Source organism: Pygocentrus nattereri, chromosome 12 (genome assembly GCF_015220715.1).
Source record: "Pygocentrus nattereri isolate fPygNat1 chromosome 12, fPygNat1.pri, whole genome shotgun sequence".
In the NCBI taxonomy this organism is placed as follows: Eukaryota; Metazoa; Chordata; class Actinopteri; order Characiformes; family Serrasalmidae; genus Pygocentrus; species Pygocentrus nattereri.
Window position 1 is genome coordinate 7,353,515 of NC_051222.1, and position 27,433 is coordinate 7,380,947.

The 27,433-nt window shown below is 37.7% G+C and overlaps 1 protein-coding gene across 1 annotated transcript; it reads left to right on the top strand.

Annotated features, from left to right (window-relative positions):
• Positions 1-550: 550 nt before the first annotated feature.
• Positions 551-26,555, top strand: LOC108437109 (NACHT, LRR and PYD domains-containing protein 12-like). Its single transcript, XM_017713977.2, has 14 exons — positions 551-635; positions 3,056-3,332; positions 4,043-4,135; positions 6,190-7,984; positions 9,480-9,650; positions 12,299-12,472; positions 13,831-14,001; positions 15,046-15,228; positions 16,232-16,405; positions 19,347-19,514; positions 20,838-21,011; positions 21,151-21,324; positions 25,533-25,579; positions 25,679-26,555. The coding sequence occupies exons 2-14, from the start codon at positions 3,065-3,067 to the stop codon at positions 26,245-26,247; spliced, it is 4,161 nt and encodes a 1,386-aa protein (XP_017569466.1). The 5' UTR covers positions 551-635; positions 3,056-3,064; the 3' UTR covers positions 26,248-26,555.
• Positions 26,556-27,433: the final 878 nt, after the last annotated feature.

Below are 27,433 nucleotides of genomic sequence, written 5' to 3' on the forward strand. Positions count from 1 at the left end.
AATGATATGGGGTTGTTTTCAAGGGTTAGTCTAGTCTCCTTAGCTCCCATAAAGGCAAATCTAAATGCCTCAGCATACCAAGACATTTTGGTCAACTGCATGCTTCCAACTTTGTGGAACAGTTTGGAGAAGGCCCTGTTCCAGCATGACTTTGCCCAAATGTACAAAGCAAGGTCCACAAATACATGGTTGCCTGAGTTTGGTATGGAAGAATTTGACTGGTCCACAAAGAGCCTCAACTTGACCTCAACCCCATCAAACACCTTTGGGATGAAATAGAATGGAGATTGTGAGCCAAGCCGTCTCGTCCAACATCAGTGCCTAGCCTCACAAATATGATGAATGGGCAAATATTCACACAGACACATTTCAAAATCTTGTGGAAAGCTTCCCAGAGGACTGGAAGGAGGACCAGCTGCAAAAAAGCTTGTGTAGGTGTTCTGTGTAGGTGACCCAATACTTTTGTCCTTTTTTGGCAAAATCTGGCGGAAATGAGTAATGGGGAACTGATGAATAAGCGGTGAGGGGCCAGGGAAGTGAGAAGGGAAGTGTGTGTGGTAATGTATTTGCAAACAAACGACTTTAAAACACATAACTTGACTGTGGAGTACAACGGATCACAGATATTTGGCATGGTAAGTTTACACATTGCAGTGATGTTATGTTGGCATGCTGCTTGTAAAAAAAAAAATTGTGAGTGTGTGTTTGTGTGTGTGTCCAACACAAAAACTAGAGACGTCTATCACTGCTAAAATGACAATGATGCTGCTCAAACCAGTCTAACTGTGCTGTAAATCTGATTTTAAAATAGGAACAGCAAATTGTTTTGGGTACAATGCAGCTCTTCTAAAATGTTGTGACATTAGGGGCTTACCCCTAACAGTACGATAACTTCTGCAAGTTTGTCTTTTTTCATTTGCTAAATTAACAGCTTGATGTATCTTGACATGAACACTAAAAGCAGATATGTCTGAATATTATGGTCGGGAAAAAATATAAAATATATAATATATATAAAATAGTAGTGCTTTACATCAAAATAGGCCATAGGTAATAGTGAACTGATCTCTGAGTATGTCTGTGAATGTTCCAAGCAATTGCACACTTAAACTCATTTAAATTCATATGATTGTGTAACGGCTTAATGCCTGCTTTGTGCTTAGTAGAAGGAAGCCAGAAAAGGAGAACATGCATGTTCTCTTGTTGATTTTTGTTTCTGTTCTGAAATGCAAAAAACACACTAAACACAGAAATCATAACAGTTTAATTGAATTATACCATGTCAAGTAGACAAATAAATTTACCTAAATGAAAGTTTATCTGTAATGACTAGCTCTTTGTTTACAACATTGTCATAAAGCAGCTTTCCAGACATCCAGAAAAGGGAACCAAGACTTAAAAAAGGGATCCGTTCCACAATTAGTCAACACCAGATAGTAGAATTATGATCAAATTAGTACAAGTGGGATTCAATACATATATATATATATATATATATATATATATATATATATATATTACATTATACAAAAGAATTTGAAATGGACAGGGAGCCAACACATTACAACAGTCAAAGACATAAAAATATGAAAAATACTGCTCTGCACATATGTGAGCTGTAAACACATCTAGGCTAGGGTGTTTACCAATGTGTCATACTTCCGGGTTCCCCTCCCTTGGCTAACACGCTCCAGGACTACGATTCACCTGTGCCTGTTTTTTTTTACTCAGACTTTAAATAGTTGTAGGTTTGTTCTCCTCATTGCGAGGTATTGCCCTTCACTGGACTATTGAGCGTTCTTCTACTGCTGTCTCGACTTGTGTTATGAACTGTTTTGCTCTTTGGTCTTTGCCCTTTTGCTCTGGTTGCCTATATGTTTTGTCTTCTCCGGTTTTTGACTCTTGCTTGGTTTTTGGAATTTGATTTTGGATTTGCCCTGAGACTGTCTTTCTATCTGACACCTCTCTCATTAAACAGACTTTTGTTTTTAAGATCCACGAGCATCTTCTTGTGCATGTGCAGCATTACACAATGCCGTTCCACAAGCTAGATATTCAATAAAATGTAAGAATATAAACAATCAAACAAAGAAGAGGTTTGGTGAAGAGGAATGGCAAAATTATTCAATTACCCTAGGTATTGCCTGAAGAAGGAGTGGCCAGCACGGCCCTCTCTTAAATCTTATTGGCCGCGCCAGATGCCAATTTACAATTTATGCCACATCGTTATCTTCCACCTCGCTGTGGGGTGGGATTTGTACCTTTAAGAGGTGAGATGATTTGCTTTCAATGGAGCAACTCTCCATCCCATGTTCCCATCCCACCAAATACAATGTAAGGGTCTAAACCGGGGTAGTCAACTGATGTGTTTTACTGAGTTAGAACAGCATGGCCCTCATGTAGTCTTACCAATAATCATTAACTCTGGCCTAGCCAGAGTTCTAAAGAGCTCTTTAACACTTGGTTAGAGCAGCTTAATTGCAAAAGTACATATTATAAAAATGTTATACATAATATTATTGCAAGCCTGAAACTCACATACACACACAAACTAAATGGTCAAAAGTCTAAAGAAAGTGTATCAATCTGCTTCCTCAAAATCCTGAAAGAACTATCATGTGAAGAAGATCAGCAAAGAAATACTACATCTATTGACTTTGTCTTCCCAGTTTCCAGAATTCTAAATCCCATGGAACAACATATGACACAAAAAGTAAAGCAACCCACAAGTACCCACATATAATGACTTTGGACAGCTGCACAAGAGAAATTTGTTAAATAAATGTATATTTGAAGCTGCTATTTAAGATGGTGAAAAAAGGAGTACATTGCTTTTTGCCATGAAGATGCATTCAATGCATTTTTGAAGTAATTCCTTTACACAATAAATAGGCTGAAATGTAGATGCTGTACACGGTGACCGCTGATTTTGACTTTTATTTGTTGCCAAATCAGAAACCTCCTCTATTGCCTACAGAGAAGGGTTTTTTTATATATGTTTCTTTAAAAAACACCCTCTGCTAAACTTGAATCTGTCATCCTTTTTCAATTACAGTGACAAGAAATGGCAAACATTTCACAAGCATTGCTGGACACTCTGCAGAACTTGGGGGGAAAGGACCTTAAGCTATTTCAGTGGAAACTGACCAGTGGTGTGGAAGGTTTTAAGAGCATCCCAAAGGCACTTCTGGAGAATGCAGACAGACTGGACACTGTGGATAAGATGGCTGCAAGCTATGGGCTCAGTGGAGCTGTGGCAATCACATTGGACATTTTGAAGAACATAAACCAGAACCAACTGGCTGAGGAACTTCAGATCAATCTCAGAGAAAGTACATAATCCCTATAATGTTTATCATGTACAGTACCCTCAAGAATGATTGGACATCTTAATAAAGATGAAAGGCTGTGAGAAAATGTCAGGTTTAGACTTGGTCGCTTGTGGACCTTCTAGCAGAACAAATATCCACAGCACAAAGTAGTTCACTAGCCACTAAGCATTTTCAGTGGCATGCTGTTTCCTGACCTTAAGACTTGAGGTCAATTTAGAGAGTGACGTGACATAAACCAATACAATTTCTTACAATACTATGATCACAGAACTTCACAGTCTATATGAACATACTATTTATAAGCTGCTGCATTGCCTTGGTTAAAATGTTTAACTAAGAAAACAGTGTTTAACTCGACATAACCCACTCATACCCCACATAAACCAGTTGTAAATGCCAGTTTCTACCTTGTTCAGTTAAAAATAAGACAAAGCAAATAAAAAGCACATAACAGCCATTTACACATAACACAGCACATAACAGCACATAACATTTGAATAATTTCACCTTATTGCGGCATGAGATTTGTATCATATGCACAATGTGATATTAATAAAACAAACAACAAAGATTATATATATATATATATATATATATATATATATATATATATATATATATATATATATATAAAAATAAAATGAATACAATGAAATTCTTTTACTCCCAGAATTTTCTTGCTTATATGCTGATATCCCATTGTCTCTCAGGTGGCGACATATGCGAAGAGGCAACCTGTAAGAGTCCAGCAGCTTCTTCCACTGCACCTCAGACTAAACATTCAAATAGTGCTCTCATTGCAGGTAAATAAATTATCATAATCACTATCACCTTTATTAATACATCAGCATGAACATCACATTCACTTGATTTCCTTACCTGCTTGTTCTTTATCTCTGTATTGCACTGAATAATAGGCAGGGTCCATCAAGGACCAGGTGTTGGTCCATTGCTGGGAATGCACATACACAGAACAGTTTTTGTAGGCAAACTTCAATGTCTTTGGCCGACCTCAAATATATAGCCTTGGCATTGTGTTGAGGGGTGTAAAAAGGCTGACCAATAGCACATATGTCACAAACTGCTTCACACGAGGGGCAGGAGTCAAGTGCAAGTTTAATTCCGGATGCAAGGTAGGTAATAACAAGCAGGGAGTCAGAAATCCAAAAAAGCAGGCCACAGAAAGCAGACAAATCCAAAAGAGTAGTCAAAAACAAACCAAGAGGCAGGTCAAAACACCAGAAAACCAAATCATAAACATAAACGCTCAGAATTGTGGAAAAACCAAACAAGACTTCACAAAGAGTACCTGCAGGGTATATATACACAAGATGGCAGACTACAGAGATCAAAGGATCAAGAAATGCCTAGTATTCGGGATACGGTGACCTCCTGTGGTGGGGAGGAGAATGGCAGGCGGCCGATTTGACAACATAGTACAATTTGGCAATATTGAGTAACACTATACTACAAAAAGCATGGTAGGACTAGCTGATAAATTGAGTGTATCTACAAAGTAAGTGTATCTAATGAACTGGAAACTCAGTGTAGGCTCATTAATCATTTTTTGGGCCTGCATATTATTTAGTACCCCAGTGAAATGGAAGCATAAATGAGAGCTTTTTTGAGTAATTTCTTGCCCACTGAAAACTTTCAAACAAAAAAACAAAAAAAAAACTGTTTTCTTAAATTTATTAAGCTCATCAATACTACGGTAGCCTGTATTTTTCCTAGAATGTACTGTAATGTACTCTGAACAGTATAACTTTAAAATTGTCATCAATCTTTTAAAAAAAATCAATAAATAAAATGTTCATTTAGAAATGTGTATATCTTATGTGTATATGTGCAAGATACCCAAGGCTGCTTTTCCTTTGGCCCAGAAAACACATTTATTACTTCCACAAATAATTTAAAAAGCTGACTCATCAGACCATAATAGACATTTTCACTGTGCCTAAATCCATTTCAGATGAATTCAGACCCAGAAAAGTCTGTGGCATTTCTTGATTTTGACATCGACATATGTTGTTTGCTGTGCATAGCACAATTTTAACTTACATTTGTAGATGCAGCAATGACTGGTGCTAATTGAAAACAGTTTGTGAAGATGTTGTGGAGTTCATATGGTGACATCGATCACAAAAGCATGCCAGTTTTTAATGCAGTGGTTTTCAGCCTTAGGCATTACACACAGAGATTTCTGCAGATTTCCTGAATGTTTTAATATGCAGTATAAAGGGTGGAAATAGCTCAAATCTTTGCAATCACTCATTGAAGAACATTGCTCTTAAACTGTTGGAACCGCATCATCTGTATATGGTGCTTTTTGAACATTTCGCAATGTTCCTGGTGTTAAGTTGTCCTCTCCCAACTTTTAAGAATTAACATATATTTACAAAAAACAATGGAGTCACTAAGGAGTCTGAACTTTTTTTGTATTAATACACATCAAAGAGGATTTACAAGTCGCTGCTTTCTTTTACATATTGTCTCAACATTTTTGGAATTGAGATTTGTATAAAGAACATAATTACTTCTAAACAATTTCCCCAAAATTATACCGACTCCAAAATTGAACCTCAGCAAATCCTGTCTCTTTTATACTGAAGCAAAATACAAATTACATAATCAAAAAACAAGATGCAATCAGTATGGAATGTGTACTTGTTACTATCTCATCTACAGTTTTTAAAACAATATTCTCTTTACTGGTATGAGTATAACAGTAATGATAATGGAGTTGGCAATTTGCTGGGTATGTATAAAAAAAAGTGATGTTGTGCTTTTTGTCCATTCACTTTCAAGATTTTAAAACATTTGCCTAAAACCTAATTTTTTTCATATTTTCTCACAGATGCAGAACAGTGTCATATCAGAAGAATAACAAAAACAAAATATAAAGCAAAATTGGCAAAGTTGTATGAGGGGACTTCATTTGAAGGAGATTTTATGCCTTTGGAGTACATTTACACAGACCTTTATGTGACTGAAGGCTGCACAGGAGGGGTGAGCACTGAGCATGAAGTGAGACAAGTAGAAGCGTTTTATCCCAAAACAGAAGAAACCCCAATCAAATTCTGTGATATTTTCAAAGTGCCGTGTGACCAAAATGTTTTTGGGATGAAAGTACTGACAATGGGAATAGCTGGAGTGGGAAAAACGGCCTGTGTCCAAAAGTTTATTCTTGACTGGGCTGAGGACACCTGCAACCAAGATGTAGATTTCATACTGTTCCTTCCTTTTCGGGAGCTGAACCTAATCAAAGACGAACAATGCAGTCTCTGGGACCTTCTGCTTTACTTCCATGATGAACTCTGTGGTGGGAACGTAACAGAAATATTAAACGGTAGATGTAGGATGGTTTTAATATTAGATGGACTTGATGAAAGTAGAATTTCACTGAATTTTAACCAAAAGAAAGTATCTAATGTTACACAGAAAACAACTCTTGATAAACTAATAACAAGCCTCATCAAAGGGGAACTTCTTCCCTCTGCTATGATCTGGATAACTTCACGACCTGCAGCAGCCAGTCAGATCCCACGCAAGTACTTTGATCATGTAACAGAAATACGTGGATTCAATGACCCACAGAAGGAGGAGTACATCAGGAAGAGAATCAGAGATGAGCATCAAGCCAGCAAAATAATCTCTCACATTAAGACAGCACGGAGTCTTCACATTTTGTGTCACATACCTGTCTTCTGTCGGATCTCAGTCACTGTGCTTCAGAAGATGTTGGCGGAAGGCAAAGACATGAAAAATGCTCCCACTACTCTGACGGAAATGTACACACGGTTTCTGCTGTTTCAAACAATGCAAAAGTCTGAGAAATATGAAGCACAGCAAAAAGAGATTCCAAGAGATTATCAAACGTTTACAAGAGACAAACAAACAGGGGCACTGAACATACTGAAGCTTGGAAGGTTAGCCTTTCTTCAGTTACAGAAAGGAGAACTCCTATTCTATGAGAATGATCTGAAAGAATGTGGCATTGATGTCGATGAAGCTCTGGTGTACTCTGGAGTGTGTACACAAGTCTTTAAGACTGATGAAAAGATGTTCAGCTTTGTTCATTTGAGTTTCCAGGAGTTTTTTGCAGCCATATTTGTGTTCCTCACATTCAGTGAATTCAACCCTCTACTTCAGACCACACTGGAGAAAATAACATGGAATTTAAAACACAGCCTGTGTGATCTCCTCAAGACAGCAGTGAATAAGGCCATGAAGAGTAAAAATGGACACCTGGATCTTTTCCTTCGTTTCCTTTTTGGCCTCTCACTGGAGTCCAATCAAAGACTCCTCAAGAGTCTACAGCTTGACTTGAAAATCAAAGAAGAGAGTCTGAAGGACATCGTAGACTACATTAAGAGAAAAATCAGGAAAACAAAATCCTATGAAAAGAGCATCAATCTCTTCCACTGCCTAAACGAACTGAAAGACAGTTCTCTGACAAGTGAGATTCAGAAGTATATGAACTCAGGAGTTCTCAAAATGCAGACACTATCCTCTACACAGTGGTCAGCTCTGGTGTTTGTGTTGCTGATGTCAGAGGAGGCTCAAGAGAAGTTTGAGCTAAAGAAATACAGTCCATCAGATGAAGGGCTGAAACAACTACTGCCAGTTGTGAAAAACACAAGACGAGCTCTGTACGTCACATTTTTATTAATAATTTACTAATTAGTGAATGCTTTAAACATCTGGTAGGAATTTTGTGTTTGCATGATTTGCAAAATATAAGTAAGCAGTTAAATCAGTTTTATACAATTAGGTCCAATAATATTATTAATTATCATATATTAGATTGACAAAGTTCTCGTTATTTTAGTTGTCCAGCGGAGCATACTGGAGTAAAAATTAAATAACTAATATAAACTCATAACACGGACTTTCAGCTTTTTTTTTAAGGTATTTACTTCAATTTTGAGGGTACTTACTTTAAATTTTGAGGGTATTTACTTACAAAATCAGGTGAATGGTGTAGCATTTACAACTATTTTCATACATGACCCCCAAAAATAATTGTCTAGTTGGCTGCACAGCTGTTCCAAGGCCAGGTGTGTCTGATTCCCTCTTTATTTCATTTACTGGTAAGTAGATAAAAGGTCTAGAATTGATTTCAAGTTTGCATTTGGAATGTGTTGCTGTTCAATATAAAGTTCACAGAGCTTCACTGCCTTCAATGTAGAAAGGCATCTTTAGGCTGAAAAATGGTACACACCTATCAGAAAGGTAGCAAAACATTAAGTGTGCCTATCCAACTATTTGGTACATTCTTAAAAGGACAGCTGAGACACACAAAGGCCTAGAAGATGATGGAAAACAACTGGGGTGGATGGCGGAATAACTCTTTTCATGCTGAAGAAAAACACTTCACAACAGTCACATGAGACCAAAGTTAGCTTGTACCTGAATGATGGGAAGAGAAGAGCATGGAGAAGGAACACTACTTCATCTGGAGGTAGTGTTATGACATGGGCATGTATTACTAATGGAACGGGTTCCTTTGTATTAATTGATAATGTGATTGCTAAAAAAACAGCAGGATGAATTCTAAAGTGTATATGGCTATATTGTTTGCTTAGATTCAGCCAAAGTCTTCAACACCGTGAAGACAGTGTTCATGGCCAGTGACATGAAGCATATTGAGAAGATATATGAAAATGTAATTCCTACACTGTTCACCTGATGTAAATACCCTCAAATTAAAACTGAACGTCTGCACTTGGAGTTTACATACATGGTTAAATTTCAACTCTATTATGTTGCACTGGGCAGCTAAAATAACTGTCAAGGCCCAAATATGTATAGACCTAGCTGTGCATAAACCATATAATGTTTATAAAAACATTATATGGTTTAAAATAGTTAAATAAGGATAAATATTGTGAACAAGAGTCATTTACAACAATCTAAGCAATAATAACAAAACTAATTGTGCTAGATTTTAAAAAGCTCAAATGAGATTTGCAATCATATACACAAGTCAGAAAGCGCATTTAGAGTAAGTCAGCGGGAATAAAATATAATTTAATTATTCAATTTTAATACCATCTTAATAACATCTTTGAGATGACTGTATTATGTTTTGTTTTTAAAATGAATCACATGAACAGTATAGCAATTATATCTTTACTTATTAAGGCTGGACCATTGTAACCTCAGCAAACACAGCAATGAAACTCTGGCATCAGTTTTCAGTTCAGACTCAGCACTAAGAGAGTTGGATCTGAGTCAAAATGACTTGCAGGATTCAGGAGTGGAGCTGCTTTGTACTGGGCTGAGAAGTTCGCCCTGCAAGCTGGAGGTATTGAGGTCAGTTTTACTCAATTACATGCTACTATTGTTGCTGAGAATGATGTTATCTGTAATGTTACATGAAGATTTATTACTCATTACTTCATAATTACCACATTTCTTTGGACAACAAGAGACAATTAAATAAGGAATTAGTATGTGTGTTTCTAAATAAACAATACATATATAGTAACTGCTAACTACTAGCTAAATATTTGTTTATACATGCATTCATGTAATTACATAACTTAACATGTTACACTGAGTAAGTAACTACGGCCATGAGGAAATAGCAAAAACTGATTAACATAAATGTCATTTTTATATTGACTTGAGGCCAAATAATTATGTAATACATTTTGTATTCATATTTTAATATTAAGTTTGGAAAACTGTGATTTATTGTTCTCAGCGAGCAAATTCTTATTTGAGCACCTCAACATCTAAAGAGACGAGGTAAATAAGTATAATAAGAAGCAATCTAAATTCTATTTTGCTATATCTTTACAAAACACATTGCTTGACCCAGTATTAAAAATCCAGCATGCAGGTTGTTTAGGCATGAAAAAAGCACTGCTTGATTACATATAAAGAAAATTATTTGGCAGTTTTTGTGGACTTTTAACTGACCTCAACTAAAATACTTTTGTTTTGAATGACCACATATCTTAATTATGTTTATCTTAGTAAAACAAATAATTGAATGCTCCAGTTTTAGTTCTAGGCTTTACCAAAACATTACCATTACCATTAGTTACTTTCATTAGTAACTGGTGGTGACAATTTTAGCATAACTCAAAAGTCAGCTAACAAAAAAAGTTTACTTAATTGTAAAAATTATATGTTTTGGTAGTGACAGTTCTTAAGGTCACACATTGATTTTCAGAATCAGTTCCTGTTCTAAAACGCAAGGCTGTTTTAGAACAGCCTCTGCCTATGGGCAGAAACATGGGGCAGAATTTTTGGATTTTTTAAAAACTCACAATAAACCTAAATCTTTCTAGAACCTCTCTTATGGAGACATGATTTTTAGAATATTAAAAACAAAAAAAATTCAAAAGATAAAACGTAGGCATTAGGTTTGGGATAACCACCCCCACTAGAAAGTATTCTACGAATGATGATTTGGTATATATTTAGCTTGTATAGTCTCAGTAATAATAATAATAATAATAATAATAACTAAATGTGCATTTCCTGAAGGAACTGCAAAAGTGCTTGAAAAGAGCTGTAAGTGTGTGTGTCTGTGTGTGTTTCTGTGTAGGTGAACAACACCTCCTTAGGTATGTGTCTGTTTGTGTGTGTTTGTGTGGTGTGTGTGAGAGGGAGAGATGTATGTGTTTGAGGGGGTTATTATGCAGCTCTTAGTGGAGAAGCCTTGTTTGAGTCCGATTTGCACCCTCTGAACAAACAGTCATAACTTGGGAAATGTTTATCGCTTAACCGGATAGAGGGTGTGAGATAAGACCCCTTGAGGATTATTTTGGTGTAATGTTGTGTGTACTGACAAGAAAATGTCTGAGTTATGACTGAGTTAAACACAGAGAAAATCTTGAAATAAGCAAATTCTGATTTTGAGAAATTTGCATGGGAGTGAATGGGGCAGTTTTCTGTGCCTAGTGCCAAACAAATGCTCATAACTCTAAAGTGATAAAATAATGAGATATTTGAAGGTTTCAGAAAGGACAAGTTTCTCTACCATTTAAAACTGAAATGGAGTTTCTAGGTGAAAGTTTAAGGATGTTAAAGCAGTTTCCCTGCATGATCAGCTGTGTCTGTGAGACTGAGTGGCCTGCTGTGACATCATCGATGTCAGAACATTCCGTCATTCATTCTTATGGGAGGTTTTTAATTTTTAAACTTAATTTTATTAAAAACTACCAATCAGATCAACTCCAAAAATACATAGCACAAGTCACAGTGCCGAGACCTTCGAAACGCAGTTTGAGTGGAGTCTGTATGTTAAGCAGTTTGGGCTGTATTAATCGCAGAATAGTGTGGAAGAAGAATAATAAGTAGTATGAGAGATAACAATAGAGCGCTTTTTCAAGCATTTTAATGATACTACTACTACTAAGAATAATAATAAAAATAATAATTATTATTGTTAATATTATTGTTGTGGCTTTATTATAATTATTATTATTATTAGTAGTAGTAGTAGTATCAATATTGTTGCTAATAAATATTATTATTGTTATGTTGGGTTATTGTAGCTGTTTTGGTTCATGGAGATATTCTAATATTAAAATATTATAAAATATATTAATATAATTCTAAACGCAGCAAGTTTGAGACTTTAAAATAGCAGACTTACCAATTCTGTATTCATTAAATTTAAATATTCTGTCAGTGCAGTAATGAAGAAAATATAACAGTACTGTGCCACCACACACAGCTCTTAAAGGGAATGAAAGAAATTAATCTGATTGGCTGTTGCTGAAGGACACCCAACCATGCCCTTTGATGATGTATTTGTTCTAACTCTACCCTGATTTACAATTCCACTGTTCGGTGCCAGATTAGAGACTGCACTGCTGGTCAGGAAAATGTCAAAAATACAACCACATGCCACAACCACACATGCAAGAACCACCTTTTTAATGGTCTTTTTTCTGCTTGTGCTATGACCATGACAATAAAGCCCAAATGATCTGCCTTCGCAGATTGGCTGGCTGTAATCTGACCCTGAATTCCTGTGCAAGTCTCTGCTCCATTCTGAAATCCGCCAATAACTTGCTGATAGAGCTGGACCTCAGTAACAATGATCTGCAGGATTCAGGACTGGAGTTGTTCTCTGGTGGACTGAAGAATTCCCACTGTAAACTGCAGATACTCAGGTGAGTTTTTCAAGTCAAAAACACTTCAGGTAAGGGAAGAAGCTGTTGCTATTGGGATCTGAGACTGTGCAGTTCCCACATCTCTATTGCTCTCTATTCCCCCCCACTGTATAAAATTTGCCCTCTTCATTTTCTGCAGGAAGTGAGGTTACTGCTGGGCTTTCTTGGGTAGGTGGGTGGTGTTGAAACCTGGTTGAGGGTGTCAGTGATGTGCACTCCAAAGAACTTGGAGCTTTTGATTCTCTCCAGAGTTGACCCATTGATGTGCAGTGGAGATTTATTATAATTTATTAAGATTTCTCCACACCACTCTCCAAGCTGCTCCACCACCGTCCCTGTATGTTTACTCCTTAATGTTGCTGATAAGTCCCACCACTGTAGTATGATCAGTAAACCTGATGATGTGATTTGAGCTATGATTAGCAACACAGTCATGGTAAACATACTGAACAAGAGAGAAATGTTTAAGACCAGGTTCTTGCCCATTTCAGAACTGGTTTAGCACACTTGAACTACTTCTGTGAAAACACATTGAACGATCTGAAAACAAGTGCTTTAGTGAAAATGCTTTTAACAGTGGGCATTTTAAACATGCAGGATTGGTTGTAATAACCAATAACAGAGATGTGGTGCAGGTCCAATGCACTTACTTCTTGAGCACCAAAATAAATGTGCTAGTAGAACTTGGGCAGTATCGACTCCAAAAAGGCACAATTGAAGTCCCCAGCAACAATGTAAATTGTATCAGCGTATGCAGTCTGTAAGTTACTGATATACAGAGTCATACACATATAGAGGTGCCAACTACATGGGGCACTGAGTTGTTGGCCCCTCAAAGCTAAATAAGGGAATCCTAGAACAAAGCTTAAGAAAATCCATATTAGTAAACCAGCACAGAACAGTCTGAAAAGAATAAAATTGCATTTATCCGTAGGCAATTTTACAAGCATTGTCACTATGGGAATGAGAAATACTTTTTTTTCATGCACATGATTCACTCACAGGTTATTTCCCTGTCATGTCAGTGAATTATAGCAAAAAATACAATTATTATTAATAATATTCACCCATAACTTCTGCTTAAGGCCTATGCCCTTGCTCCAAATTAGCATTAGATTGGGATGTAAATTCTGCTTTTTTAACCTAATGTTTAACTCTGTTGGTACCTATGCTGACAGCACTACAGTTGTTCTTAAATACAAATAAATAAAACACTTTCTTGTTTTTTTATTGAGAATGTGAGATATTTTAACAAGGTTTTATGTATTTCATAAAATGATCATGTTGACATGACAAAATTAAATTGCATGAGCACCTTTGGCAATATTTTAATGCAATGTTTATTTGTTAATATTAAGGTTGGACAACTGTAACCTCAGTAAACACAGCTGTGAAATCCTGGCATCAGTTTTCAGTTCCGATTCACTGCTGAGAGAACTGGACCTGAGTAACAATCCCCTATACGATTTAGGAGTGGAGCTGCTCTCTGCTGGACTGATGAGTTCAGACTGTAAACTGGAGGTATTGAGGTCAGTGTGTTTAATTTACATAATGTTGTAAGACTGTAATGATAAACAGGTTTACCAATAATTACTTTCATGCAGTTCCTTGGTTACAACCCATCTTCAGACTTTATCTTTAACATTGCTTTAAATTGACTCAGAAAAGAAATGGTTGAATATTCTATTTTGTAACTATCGATACAATAACAATGACACTGAAACATCACCAAAACATCACCACAGTTTTGGTGGTGACTGTTTTGCTAGTGAGAATTCTAGCTAATTTTGAGGAAAACTCAAAAAACTAGCAAACACAGCTTTGAACAGTTTTACACACATTAAATCAGAATAATTGTATTAAATTACAAAGTTGCCTTAACTGCAGAAAACATGCTTCAGTGGTGACCGTTCTTAAGGTTACACGCTGATTTTCAGACTTTAGGACTCATTTAAACAACAATTCAAACTACTCACCATGTACAAATATAAATGATAATAATGTTAATTGCTTATGTTACACTTACTAATACATAGAAATGCTTAGTGGCTCCTTTTGGATCAAGATGGCAAGAGGAAAAGATCTAACTGAAAGAGAGTTGAAATGCTGCTAATTGTTATTGTAGGGGTGGCAGGGGCTTATACATTCCTCATTCAGTGTCTTTGCTGCTTGTGTATTAGTGCAGTATGAAATGAAAAACAGAAGAAAATGTCAGTGGCAGACGTGATGACATTGACTGAAGAAGAACAATCTGTCCACAATAACACAGAGAGGATTATAGTAGGGTTGCCTAAACCTCTTTAACAGTGCAAAAATATGCATTGGTATGGTTGTAGACACAGCCTGTCATGGTTACTTTGACAGAGACTGCAATGTATTTTGTACACTGAACCTCACAATTTCTCAGTTAATGATTAATGGGTCTGTTGATGAAAGCAGGAACAAATATCTGTATCTATTTCTTTTCTAAAATAGATATTAAAATAATACATATTATTTTTACATTATATTATATATGTATGTGTGTATGCTATTTTATTGTAATATCTGTTTTAATTATGTTTATTTTCCAGACTTTCAATGTGTAAAATTAGTGAACAATCCTGTGAAACTCTTGCATCAGCTTTCCACTTAGCAAACTGCCACCTGAAAGAATTAGACCTTAGTAACAACAACCTGAAGGATTCAGGAGTGAAGCAACTTCTTGCTGGAATGAAGACTTCACCGAGTTCGCTCTGTTATCTGGAGAAACTCAGGTGAGGTTTGAGAGAGAGTCATAAGTCTTCACCATATGCGCCAGTTCTACTGATTGCAGTGGTTCACCTGGACACCACAGTAGAAGGTGCTCTGTCTGTGTTTTTGGAGGGAGCTTTTATTCTCTTTACATGTATTTTATTGATAAAATAATTCCGTGTTCTGTAAACATTCTAAACGATGTATTACCAATTATTCCATTCGTGTAAAGTTTTGTTACAAATAAAAGAGATTTATGTAAGACTGCAAAGGTCTACGCACATTATGTCACCCATGCACATTATTTAATGCCACAATAATTACGTTTGTAAAAAAAAATCATCATTCGGATGAATGAAAATAAACACAGTAAAAGACATAATAATGTTATTTAAAGAAACAAGTTTGGCTCCAGGTGTTGCTGCTGCCACACATAATTTTTTTTTGTGTGTTGAGCTATTAGCTTAAATTACTTTTGCTTAATGTTCACTAGCCATGCCTATACAGCTTTACACACATCCACACTGGTTCATTCTGGTTCGCAGGCTCTACTATGTGCTCTAAAAGGTATCTGAACACCCCTTCTAATGAGCTTGTATAATCTCTGTAAAAAAGCATTGTATTGTATAAAGCATTGCATTGTGTAATGGTAGCACATGGGCAACAGGTGACAGAGGGATATAAAGTTCTACACGTTGAGGTGAGGAGCAGTGAAATTGCATTCTGTGGAGTAATGGTATACCTCTATGAGTAAAGCAATACCTTTGGGATGAGTCAGAGTGATGTTTGTGATCCAGAACTGAAATCTAAAGTAATTTTCTGACTTCAGTAATGCTTTTGTGGATGAATGCATCTTATGTAAATACTTCCCAGTTTGTCCCTTCTTTCTATTGCTTTCTGCTCCTGCAAAAAATGGGAAAAGTCTCCTATTAATACCCCTAATTCTGGAAAAAAAAATATCCAGTGAGATTACTGAATATTTATCAGAACTCTTTTCTGTGTGCCTCTTTTGTTCTTCCTATGTAGATTAGCTGGCTGTAATCTTACCTCGAATGCCTGTGAAATGCTCTGCTCCACTCTGGAACCAACAAACTCTTACCTCATGATGCTTGACCTTAGCAACAATGGGATTCAAGATTTAGGAGTGGAGCTTCTCTCTGAAGGGCTGAAAAGTTCGACCTGTAAACTGGAGATACTCAGGTGAGCTTTCTGTGAATTCCTATTACAGCATTAGGATAAGAAAGGAGACCTTACAAAGACATGACAAATACACAAATACAATGGCTACATATACACAGGGACGACTGAACATAAATGAAAACCACTGAATTGGGAGATGGGAATCACAATGAAATTAGGCAAAGCAGGGACAGGTAGGTGCGGAGTTACAAAACAAAACAAGGTGACAAAAAAGAGGTGGAACCTGGCAGGGGCAATTGACCAATAGCAAATTGTAATTAGTAACAGTTAGTGCAAATAACTTTGTGTGGCAATTGGACTTCCTTTATCTTAGCAGCGGTTTAGTCTCGATTTACCACAGGTTTGGCTAAATCAGTAGCTTCAGGGGTTTAACGCCCAGCTGCATGTACGTTAATCTGACTGCTCTGTCAAAACAAGTGTTTGTCTACCTGAACCTCCACTAAACTTTTACTAACCCAGTTGGACTATCAAATTATGTCATGGCCAGTAAAACTATAAGCAAAAAAAAAATATTTTGCTGCATAAAACCTTTTTTTAAATTTGTCAGTGAATATATTATATTGATTAACAAGTTGTAATTCTATTTAAAAATTCTTAAATGTACCTCATACATTTAAATAAAAAAATAATAAAAATTTCAAATACATTGATCAAAACATTAAAATTGTCTTTCTACACTTCATCTATACGTACAGAGTACAATGACCCAATTTTATTTCTGGCCTAAGCTAACACAGCAATGGAAGTGACGTAAAGTCTGGGAATGTCACTGGGCCTAACTGTACAATACTGTATCTTTTACTTCCTTTACAAATGACTTGAAACACATCAACTAAAATCAAGTAGTCAAAGATATATCCAAGGCCATGCCATTTTTGCCAAATCAAAGCTATCTAGCTTGTGCAGCTCTTCACAACTGGCAATCAGCTGGGACGAGCCCTGTGTCCCATACCCCAAAGAAGCTGCATATCTAGCTGACTACAATATTGTACTCAGACATTGCAGGTAATTCATTCTGCATAACACTCATTGTAAATCATTTTTCAATTGTTAAGCTTGACCATTTCAGCCTTGCTACTTTGTGCCTTCTTGGGTGGGTAATGAAAAGTAAAATACTTGCTAAGATAAAATGCATGTCTGCTACAATTACATTCTGAACACATTCTGAAAAGCCTAATCAAGGTTATTATAATAAATGCTTTCTCTATTCAAAGACGGTATATCAATGTGTGCAATATATTATGCAATATAGCATTTTATCAAAGCATACCTTGAAGCATTGCCAAGTATCTAGGCCTATAGGAATGGCATAAATATAATAATAAATAACTGCAGATATGCTTCAATTAAGATGATCTTACCTTAAACCTCAACAGGTAAAACAAGCGTTAGATAAACCTCAGGTAAACCATCGCCAACATATAGTGACAGATGTGTGTGGTACATCAGAGGAGAATCAGTTTTGTTAAAGTCTTATTAATTATGTCCAATATTAACCAAGCTTTTGAAATGAACTTTATGTAATGGTTTCTTAAAATCCCTTATTTCTAACCCATTTCTGAGCAGAACAGAGAAAACAGTCTACAAAGGTTTATAATTTTATGACTTATTTAACAAAGAGTTCAATGAATGTAAAATCTGTCACAGATGTTTCTCAACCCTGGTCCTGGAGGCCCACTGCCCTGCACTTTTTAATGTTTTCCCTGCTCAAGCACATGCAATCCAACTAATCAGCTAATTAACAGCCCATTATTGAGTTAAAGTGGGCGTGTTAAAACAGGACAAGCACTAAAAAGTGCAGGGCAGTGGGCCTCCAGGTCTAGGATTAAGTACCACTTTTGAACATCATTCAAAAGTTTTAGTAAATTTAGTGAAGAGTATGCTATCACTCATCACTATAAGGGTTCCTACACACTAGACAATGCAAGGACAGAGTGGTAGATGTATATGCATGCAGATCTTGTTTGTCAGGAAGGCGTGTCAAAATCTAGCAGAAAATAAAGCATTTGGACTAGAAACAAAGAAATATGGACCGCAGACACACACATCATCTAAACTGCTTATTCATCTAGGTCGCTGGGGAAATATGGGCCATTGAAAGGAAATTTTGGCTATAGGCATATATAGAGCCAAGCAGACAACACAGAGGCAAAGAATTCATATACACTGCTCAAAAAAATGAAGGGAACACTTAAACAACACAATATAACTCCAAGTATAACTCAAACTGTCGACTTAGGAAGCAACACTGATGCTGTTGAACTGTTGAACACATTGCTGTTGTGCAAATGGAATAGACAACAGGTGGAAATCATTGATGCATTGTCCTAATTCAAATACATTGCAGGGCTGCTTTTCAGACAGCCCCTAATGTATAGGTACCCTAACTTGTATAAGTGTTTAAGAATGTTTGTGCAATTCATGTTTTAATTTCTAAATACTCTGATCTAATGACCTAACAAGGTACATACCTATGAAATAGTGCTGCAGTTAATTGCATTTAATCACATTTGTTTTATTTTGTTTTTTTTGATCAAGTAAGTTGGCCACTGTTTTAATCACCATCCAGTGAGATCAAAATCTTATATTGAGACATTTTCACACTGCTTATGCTTTTGTTAGCTTGTTTCTTGTCGGTTTTATCCAAAGTTCTTCTGTTTGCACTGTCCACTGTGGTCTGCCAAAGACATCTTCCAGTGCCAATGTTACTGATTGACTGATATTGCTGGCATCAGTGGAAATTTGTGCTTATAATTGATTGTTCAGGCTCAGCGTATTTCACTGTGGCATAGGCAAGAAATAACTTTTCATATGGACAGGCATCAATAGAACTCACCATTTAAAACTTGGGTTTGAGCTAAAGAAACAGATCAGCAGAGTCAAGTTACAGCATGCCAACAGCTGGACTTTCCCCATGCCTCTCCTTTTTCTTTTTCTGTAGATTGTCTGGTTGTTTAATCACAGAGGAAGGCTTTTCTTCTCTGGCAACAGCACTGAGTGCTTCAAACTTGAAAGAACTGGATATAGCCTACAATGACCCAGGAGACAAAGGAACGGAGCTGCTTTCTGCTACACTGAAGGAACCACACTGCAAACTGGAGATACTCAGGCATGTAGAGCTTGGTGTGTGCCTTTTTAGTGTTAGAGCTATGATAGGAAACTCTGATGATGGTGAGGGTGAAATGAATATTCATCCTTCCTGCCAGAGGGCCAAAGTATAGATCTGTAGTCTCACAAAGTCAACTACCTACTAATTGATTCTTGTTCCGTTTTTACATGTTTTGCATTTTTCTTTTGCATCTCTTTTGGCCACTTTTACATTTTGCATTTCGATGTGTCCTATTTGCATGCACTTTAATTGACTACCACTGAAAGTTTAGTGACTCAAATTGTGTTTGTCAGTGTTAATTTTGTGTCACCGTTGGCTCTGTAATACCACAGATATACATACATGCTATGAGGTGAGCAATGATGTTTTGTTTTTCAATGCAATTATATGAAAGCAGCATTAGTTGATGTCTCTACTGGAGCAGCAGTAGTAGTAGGAGAATATTCTGTTGTTCTTGTAACCCTAAACGCAATGGGAGTTGCAGTAGTTACAGCAATAACAACAATACTGTTCAGTCACACTGAAATTATACTATATGTAGACACTGCACTGTATTTCTTTAATTAGACAAATGTCATCTCAGTGAAATTGAGTCTATTGGCATCAGCTTTAGGAGATAGTCATAATTCTTAACATTGTCTTCATCTTGCCCTGTAAAATACTATGCAATGTGAAAGAAGTAGGTGACTTTACATTTGAAGTGCAGTAAACTTGTTTGTTTTCTTTGTTTCCTTTTCCCACCTTTCCTTTGGTTTGTGTTCTTTGTTTGCTCTCTTAATCTTGAGCCCATCAGCTTTTCTCTGACAAGCCTTTGTTTTCCACTTAACCTGTTGCCTTCAGTCACCTCCTCTGGTGGCATGACAAGCTTACACTAGACCTTCATTACAAAGGTTGGCAGTTTGTATTTCGCTAGGGGCTTGTCTTAGCCTTTAGTTTTCACAGTGTCTCAATGTCCTCTGAATCATGATAGGGTTAGTTTTTTTTATTTTATTTTGTTTTGACTCTTGCTCATAAACAGCTTTTGAGTCCTTACTCTATATCCTCAGTTGGTCACTCACTTGGTTTACACTGGTCCCCAAATCTAAGGGTTTCAGGTTCAAATCCACCTCTGGGAGACCTACCATGTTACAAAAAAGAAGATAAAGCCTGTTTGCCTATTTGCATGCTACTGCAAAAGATTTGTACAATATACACTAGTTAAAAAGGAATACATTACCAATAAAATAGCAACATGATTGGTTAGACTGAAGGCCATTCTACAAATTTTGATCATACCACTCATAGCACAACGCTATGTAATACATTTTATCTCATCTTTTTCAGATTAGCTGTTTGTAGTCTTACAATGGGTTCTTGTAGAGCTCTTTCATCAGCACTACAATCAGAAAACTCCTCCCTGCAAGAACTTGATCTTAGTAACAATGACTTGCAGGATTCAGGGGTGAAGCTGCTCTCTGCTGGACTTAAGAGTACACACTGTAAACTGGAGACACTCCGGTGAGTTTTATATAATCATTTTTTGTTCTAAAAGCCTATTTGTTCAACTGTTCTTGCTTCCTTGTTTTCATGTGATATGTAAATGTTTTTATCCAAGCTGCTCCATCACATTTTGCCTCCCGATTGCTTCCTTTTGCAGTTTATCTGGTTGTTTGGTCACAGAGGAAGGCTGTGCTTCTCTGGCTTCAGCTCTGAGTTCAAACCCTTCACACCTAAAAGAGCTGGATCTGACCTACAATCACCCAGGAGACTCAGGAGTGAAGCTTCTTTCTTCTAAACTTGAGGATCCACACTGCAAACTTGAGACACTTAGGTAAGTAGAGCTGCATGGGTATGTGTATAAAAAAGAATGTATGTGTGCATGTCTGTTTGTATTAGCAGTGTCAATGTAAATGTTTTAATCTAAAATGTTAAATGGGGTCACTGAACAGCATTTATACATAAATAAAAATATTCAATATTTCATGCTAAATATACACTATATTTCCAAATAATTGAATTTAGGTGTTCCAAATCACTTCCATGGCCACAGGTGTATAAAACCAAGCACCAAGGCATGCAGACTGCTTATACAAACATTTGTGAAAAAATGGGTCACTCTCAGGAGCTCAGTGAATTCCAGCATGGTATCGTGATAGGATGCCACCTGTGCAACAAGTCCAGTCATGACATTTCCTCGCTACTAAATATTCCAGTTAATAGTCAGTGGTATTATAACAAAGTAGAAGTGATTGGCAATGACAGCAACACAGCCAGGAAGTGGTAGGCCACATAAAATGACTGCGCACCAGTGCACAAAGCAAGGTCTATAAAGACATGGATGAGCAAGTTTGGTGTGGAAGAACTTGACTGACCTGCACCTCCTGACCTCAACCTGACAGAGCACATTTGGGATGAATAAGAGAAGACTGCGAGCCAGGCCTTTTCATCCAACATCAGTGTGTGACCTCAAAAATGTGCTTCTGGAAGAATGTTCACATATTCCCATAAACACATTCCTAGACTGTGTGGAAAAGTTTCCCAGAAGAGTTTAAGCTGTTATAGCTGCAAAGGGTGGGCCAACATCATATTAAACCCTATGGATTAAGAATGGGAGTTCATATACATGTAAAGGCAAGATAAACGAACTGCCAACACACCCACTAAAGAGCATGCTGTCTTTAGCAAACAGGAATTTTTTTAAGTGAATAATGTACTCACCAAATAAAGCCCTATAAGTGAGTATACGACTTTGCACAAAAGATTATTTGAATGGCCTCAATTTCAGAGTACAGACAATAAATTCATTAAGAAATTAACCAATAATTTTTAGGTTTTATTTAATAAAACTTTTCTGTTTTCTTATTGTTAAGTAATCTGTTCAAAATTATTTTACTCTTCTATTTATTCAATTATCTGACCTTAAAAACACAAGAAATCCAAAGATTCAATTGTCTTAGTAAAGGAATCCTTAGGTTACAGAATTTAACAGGTAATCTATAATCTGCACCCGAATATATATTTAACCTAACCTTCCCAACCATGAATGTGGCTGACACCATTAAAATGGCACTTCTTTTTGAGTCTGCAACTGACAACTTGGACAAAATCACTGATGCTCTTATCAGTTTTTGTGAAGAAATGTGTGTGCCAACCAAGACCTTCCCTGCATACAGTAATGAACAAGCCATGATTGACATCCAAGATAAAACAGCTTTGTCAGGCCAAGGCAGATGCCTACAGAAGTGGAGATAGGGCTCTATACAAACAGACCAGCAATTCACTGACAAAGAAGCTACTCTGAAAAGCTGAAAAAAAAACAGTTTTCAGCCAACAACCCTGAATCAGTGTGGCCAGGCCTTCAAGACCTCTCAAACTATGGAAGGATTTAAGATCTGTGTAGTCAAGGTGAGCTGGCTCTTCCAGAGACTGAAGAAGACAAGGAAAGCACTGGGCCCACTGGGCCCCTCTCCTGTCCTAAAAACTGTGCTGACCGACTTGCTGGAGCACACTGAGCTCGCTTCGTTTCCCCTCCCATTCCGGCACCAAGAGCGATTGGAGTTCGCCTTGTTTCCCTTCCCATCCCGACTCCGAGAGTGATCAGCATTCGCCTCCTTTCCCCTCCCCTCACTCCTAGTAAAGACATTGCCGTGGCCCCACCTGGTGGTGAAGACATCAGTAGGACCCTGGCTGCGTCTGCAGCCAGCACAGCCTCAGCTGGCCCGATGATAGAGCACCTGGCCAAGCTAGGTCTTTGTTCTCCCACCCTTCCACCCTACACTGAGTCTTTCCTGGGGGGTATGTCAGCTCAGACCAGGTTCCCAGCCTGATGGATGGTGGTGGTATGTGGCATGGGCTCGAACTCCAAGTAAGGACAAAGCCCCGTGAGGATGGCAGGAGGAGAAAAATTGCATAAGTGAGGATGGAGTGCAAAGCACAAGCTCTGCTGAGAGACATGAGTGATGGCAGGAGGAGGAACAAGATGATACAGACCACGAGAGGCACCTCACATTGATCCAGGCGGACTAGCTGTAGTGGAACGAGCTGCGTGACGAGCTCTCATTCCTTCTCGGCTCATGCTATCAGCCTCTTAAAAAAACAGAGAGGGAGCAGAGAGGGAGAGAGAGGGATGAGCAGCAACGAGAGAGTGAATAAAGAGTTGAAAAGCTAAACTGAAAAGTGCAGCATAAGCCACTGAAAAGTGGCCAGTGTATCTCTGGTTGTTCAGTTTTGTTTTTGTTTATTTGGTGTGTAAATAAAACTTAAATGGCTGCTGCAACAGTGTATCCTGCCCCCAGCTTCCTCCTTGAGCCTGGGGTAGAGCATGCCATGCTACAAGAACATTTTAAATAGACTGCTATTAAACTATCACATGCTGTTGTTGAGACCCTGACAGAGAATCATGATTGTGAGTCTACGTATGCATCCGTGTATGCAGAACCATTGACTTTTCAATCATAAAATGATGAAAAATAATCAGTTTACACATATATACACAATTTTATGGTACATTACATGTCAATTTTTTTTGCATTTTGTTGACTTTTTTGTACAAATGCAGCTGTGTTGTCAAATCACCATCATTTAATAGTAAGCTTAAACACGAATATCAACAGGGGATTTAACTGCAAAATAACATAACAAAACTTTCATAGTAGTTAATTGTGCATAAAAAAATACATAATGTTTTGGTGAAGAGTAGCAAGGACATTAGTCCCATCAATAGCACAGCACAAAGCACACATCCAGATAGAGTATTTACCATTACTGGAGATTTCAACCAGGCAAACCCTGGTTGCCTGTTCTGCCCAACACCAGCCTCAGACCTCACAGGATTAGATCAACTGAAGGGATCATTTTACTTCAGGGCAGTTTTAAATGTACACAGTGGGGTATATTTGTAAGAATAGGCCATAGAGACAAGGTAGACTATATGACTCTTAACAAATTCCTTTTTCCCCAGCCTATGTAGCCTATAGGGCCCACCCAGAAAAAAGGTATCACGTGGCACAAAGTCAGAACATAAGCAGCAGGTTAAGGACCACTTCATTAAAAATGACCTACCATGTGGAGCAAGGCATCCAGTATATTTTCAGCTTCATCAGCAACAAATGTACACTCCTTCTCCCATAGTGATACAGCTTTTTTTGCTCTCTTTAATATATGCAACAAAGAAAAAAAAAGAAATGCTTAGCCAATAACAACATAACCACATCTCATGCAAAAATAAAAATGAATATGAAATATGAAATTGATGTTCTGCACAGTGAAGCACAGGAAGGCAGCAGGCTCTGACAAATTTCCTGTACACGTGCTAAAGGACTGTGCTGCTCAGCTGACAGAGGTGTTTAGCATCTTCAAAATGTCCAAGTCATAGGTCATTGTCCCTAAGTGCTTTAGAACAGTCACCATATTGCCAGTGCACTCTGATTTCACATGCCTCACTGATTTTCATTCATTCACTCCGATTACTATGTAATGCCTCCCAGCATATCTGCAGAAGACTTTCTCCACTGCACTACACACATTTAAACAGCAGAAAAAGGATGTCTGATCACAGCAAAGCCTTCAGTACAAGTTTGTGGTGCACCCGTCACCTGCTCAACACCATCTACTGCTGCAATATTGAGATATACTGCATGTTTACCAACTGTGCTGCAAGAAACAAGTCTTGCCATGAGTCTTAAACAGTGCACAGAGAACCATCAGCACTCAGCTGCTATATCTCAAGGAAATCTTCAGTATCCACTTTCTACACACATGCAACCACCATCCTCAGATATCTGACACACTCCTGACAATGCCTTATAATCTCCTGCCCTCTGAAAGGTATTACAGGTGTATAAATGCCAGCACTTATGTTTTGCCCAGGAGTGTCCTCAGATACACAAAGTGGGCTTTCCTTTTTTTTTCAAACAGCTCTGGCTTGCCTGTCACCATGTCTCCCACAAAACTATTGTAAATCAGGTATGGCTAAGGGGCATGATCAGATAATGGTATTTCACCCACAGTCTCAAGCTTGTTGTGTGTTGTCTTCTATAGGCTGGAACATTCAGGGAAGATGTGGATCAAACTGGGACTAAGAAAATGTAAGTTAATTTTGCCATTTTTTTCTCCATTTCAGTTTTCTCAATTAATCTCTTCTTTTTGTGCGTTGTATTAACTCTAATCTGTTCTTTTCTGTGCAGATGCCATTAAGCTCACACTAGATCCAAACACAGCACATGCAGGTCTTTCTCTTTCTGAGGAGAACAGAAAGGTTGTGGTGGTGAGAGAGCACCAGTCATATCCAGATCATCCAGAGAGATTTGATTACTGTAAGCAGGTTCTGTGTAGAGAGAGTCTGACAGGACGCTGTTACTGGGAGGTTGAGTGGAGTAAATGGACTGCTATAGCAGTCACTTATAAAGGAATCAGTAGAAAAGGAAACACTGATGATTGTCGATTTGGATTCAATGAAAAGTCGTTGAGGCTGTTTTGCTCTCATATGGGATATTCTGTCTGGCACAATAAGAAGAGTATTGCCATACCTGTCCCTTCCTCCAGCTCCAACAGAGTGGGAGTGTATCTGGATTGGTTAGCTGGCACTTTGTCCTTCTACAAGATTTCGTCTGACACAAGCACACTGACCCACTTACACACACTCCATTCCAGATTCACAGAACCCATCTATGCAGGATTTGCTGTTTGGACTAATGACTCCTCAGTTTATTTGTGTCAGATAGAAGAGCCTGCTCTGTCTTTGGGGAAATCCTGAATGTTTATATCTAAATAAAAGCAAAAAAGCACAGAAAGTGGCTGACAAATAATGTCTAGCACAGTTTGGCTATAGTCAGTAATTGTATATCAACAGGACCTCCCTATCAAAGCATATGGTAGGATTAGCTTATAAACGGGTCGATAAATATAGCTACAAAGTAGGTGTATGTAATAAATTAGAAAGTAAGATTAAGAATACATTTTTTTGGCCTGCACTTCATTTGATTTTAAATACCATAGTGATAACAACACTTACAACCCCAATTCCAATGAAGTTGGGATATTGTGTAAAACATAAATAAAAAAGAGAATACGATGATTTGCAAATCCTTTTCAACCTATTTTCAATTGAATACACTACAAAGACAAGATATTTAATGTTCAAACAGATAAACTTTGTTTTTTGCAAATATTCATTCATTTTGAATTTGATGCCTGCAACACGTTCCAAAGAAGTTGGGGCAGGGGCGTGTTTACCACTGTGTTACATCACCTTTCCTTTTAACAACACTCAATAAGCGTCTGGGAACTGAGGACACTAATGTGAAGCTTGTAGGTGGAATTCTTTCCTATTCTTGCTTGATGTACAACTTCAGTTGTTCAGCAGTCCGGGGTCTACGTTGTCGTATTTTGCGCTTCATAATGCGCCACACATTTTCAATGGGAGACAGGTCTGGACTGCAGGCAGGCCAGTCTAGTACCCGCACTCTTTTACTACGAAGCCACGCTGTTGTAACACGTGCAGAATGTGGCTTGGCATTGTCTTGCTGAAATAAGCAGGACGTCCCTGAAAAAGACGCTGCTTGGATGGCAGCATATGTTGCTCCAAAACCTGTATGTACCTTTCAGCATTAATGGTGCCTTCACAGATGTACAAGTTACCCATGCCATGGGCACTAACACACCCTCCATACCATCAGAGATGCTGGCTTTTGAACTTTGTGCTGATAGCAATCCAGACAGTCCTTTTCCTCTTTGGCCCGGAGGACACGATTTCCAAAAGCAATTTGAAATTTGCGTCAGTCCATCTCAGATGAGCTCGGGCCCAGAGAAGCCGGCAGCATTTCTGGGTCTTGTTGATATATGGCATTCGCTTTGCATAGCAGAGTTTTAACTTGCACTTGTAGATGGAGCGAAGAACTGTGTTCACTGACAGTGGTTTTCTGAAGTGTTCCTGAGCCCAT

Excerpts from the sequence above, each read along its gene's own strand:
- LOC108437109 (XM_017713977.2), top strand. The coding sequence starts at position 3,065 with ATGGCAAACATTTCACAAGCATTGCTGGACACTCTGCAGAACTTGGGG. Across the intron at positions 7,985-9,479 it reads AAAAACACAAGACGAGCTCT|GCTGGACCATTGTAACCTCA; the intron begins GTACGTCACATT and ends TTACTTATTAAG. Across the intron at positions 19,515-20,837 it reads TGCAAACTGGAGATACTCAG|ATTAGCTGTTTGTAGTCTTA; the intron begins GCATGTAGAGCT and ends CATCTTTTTCAG.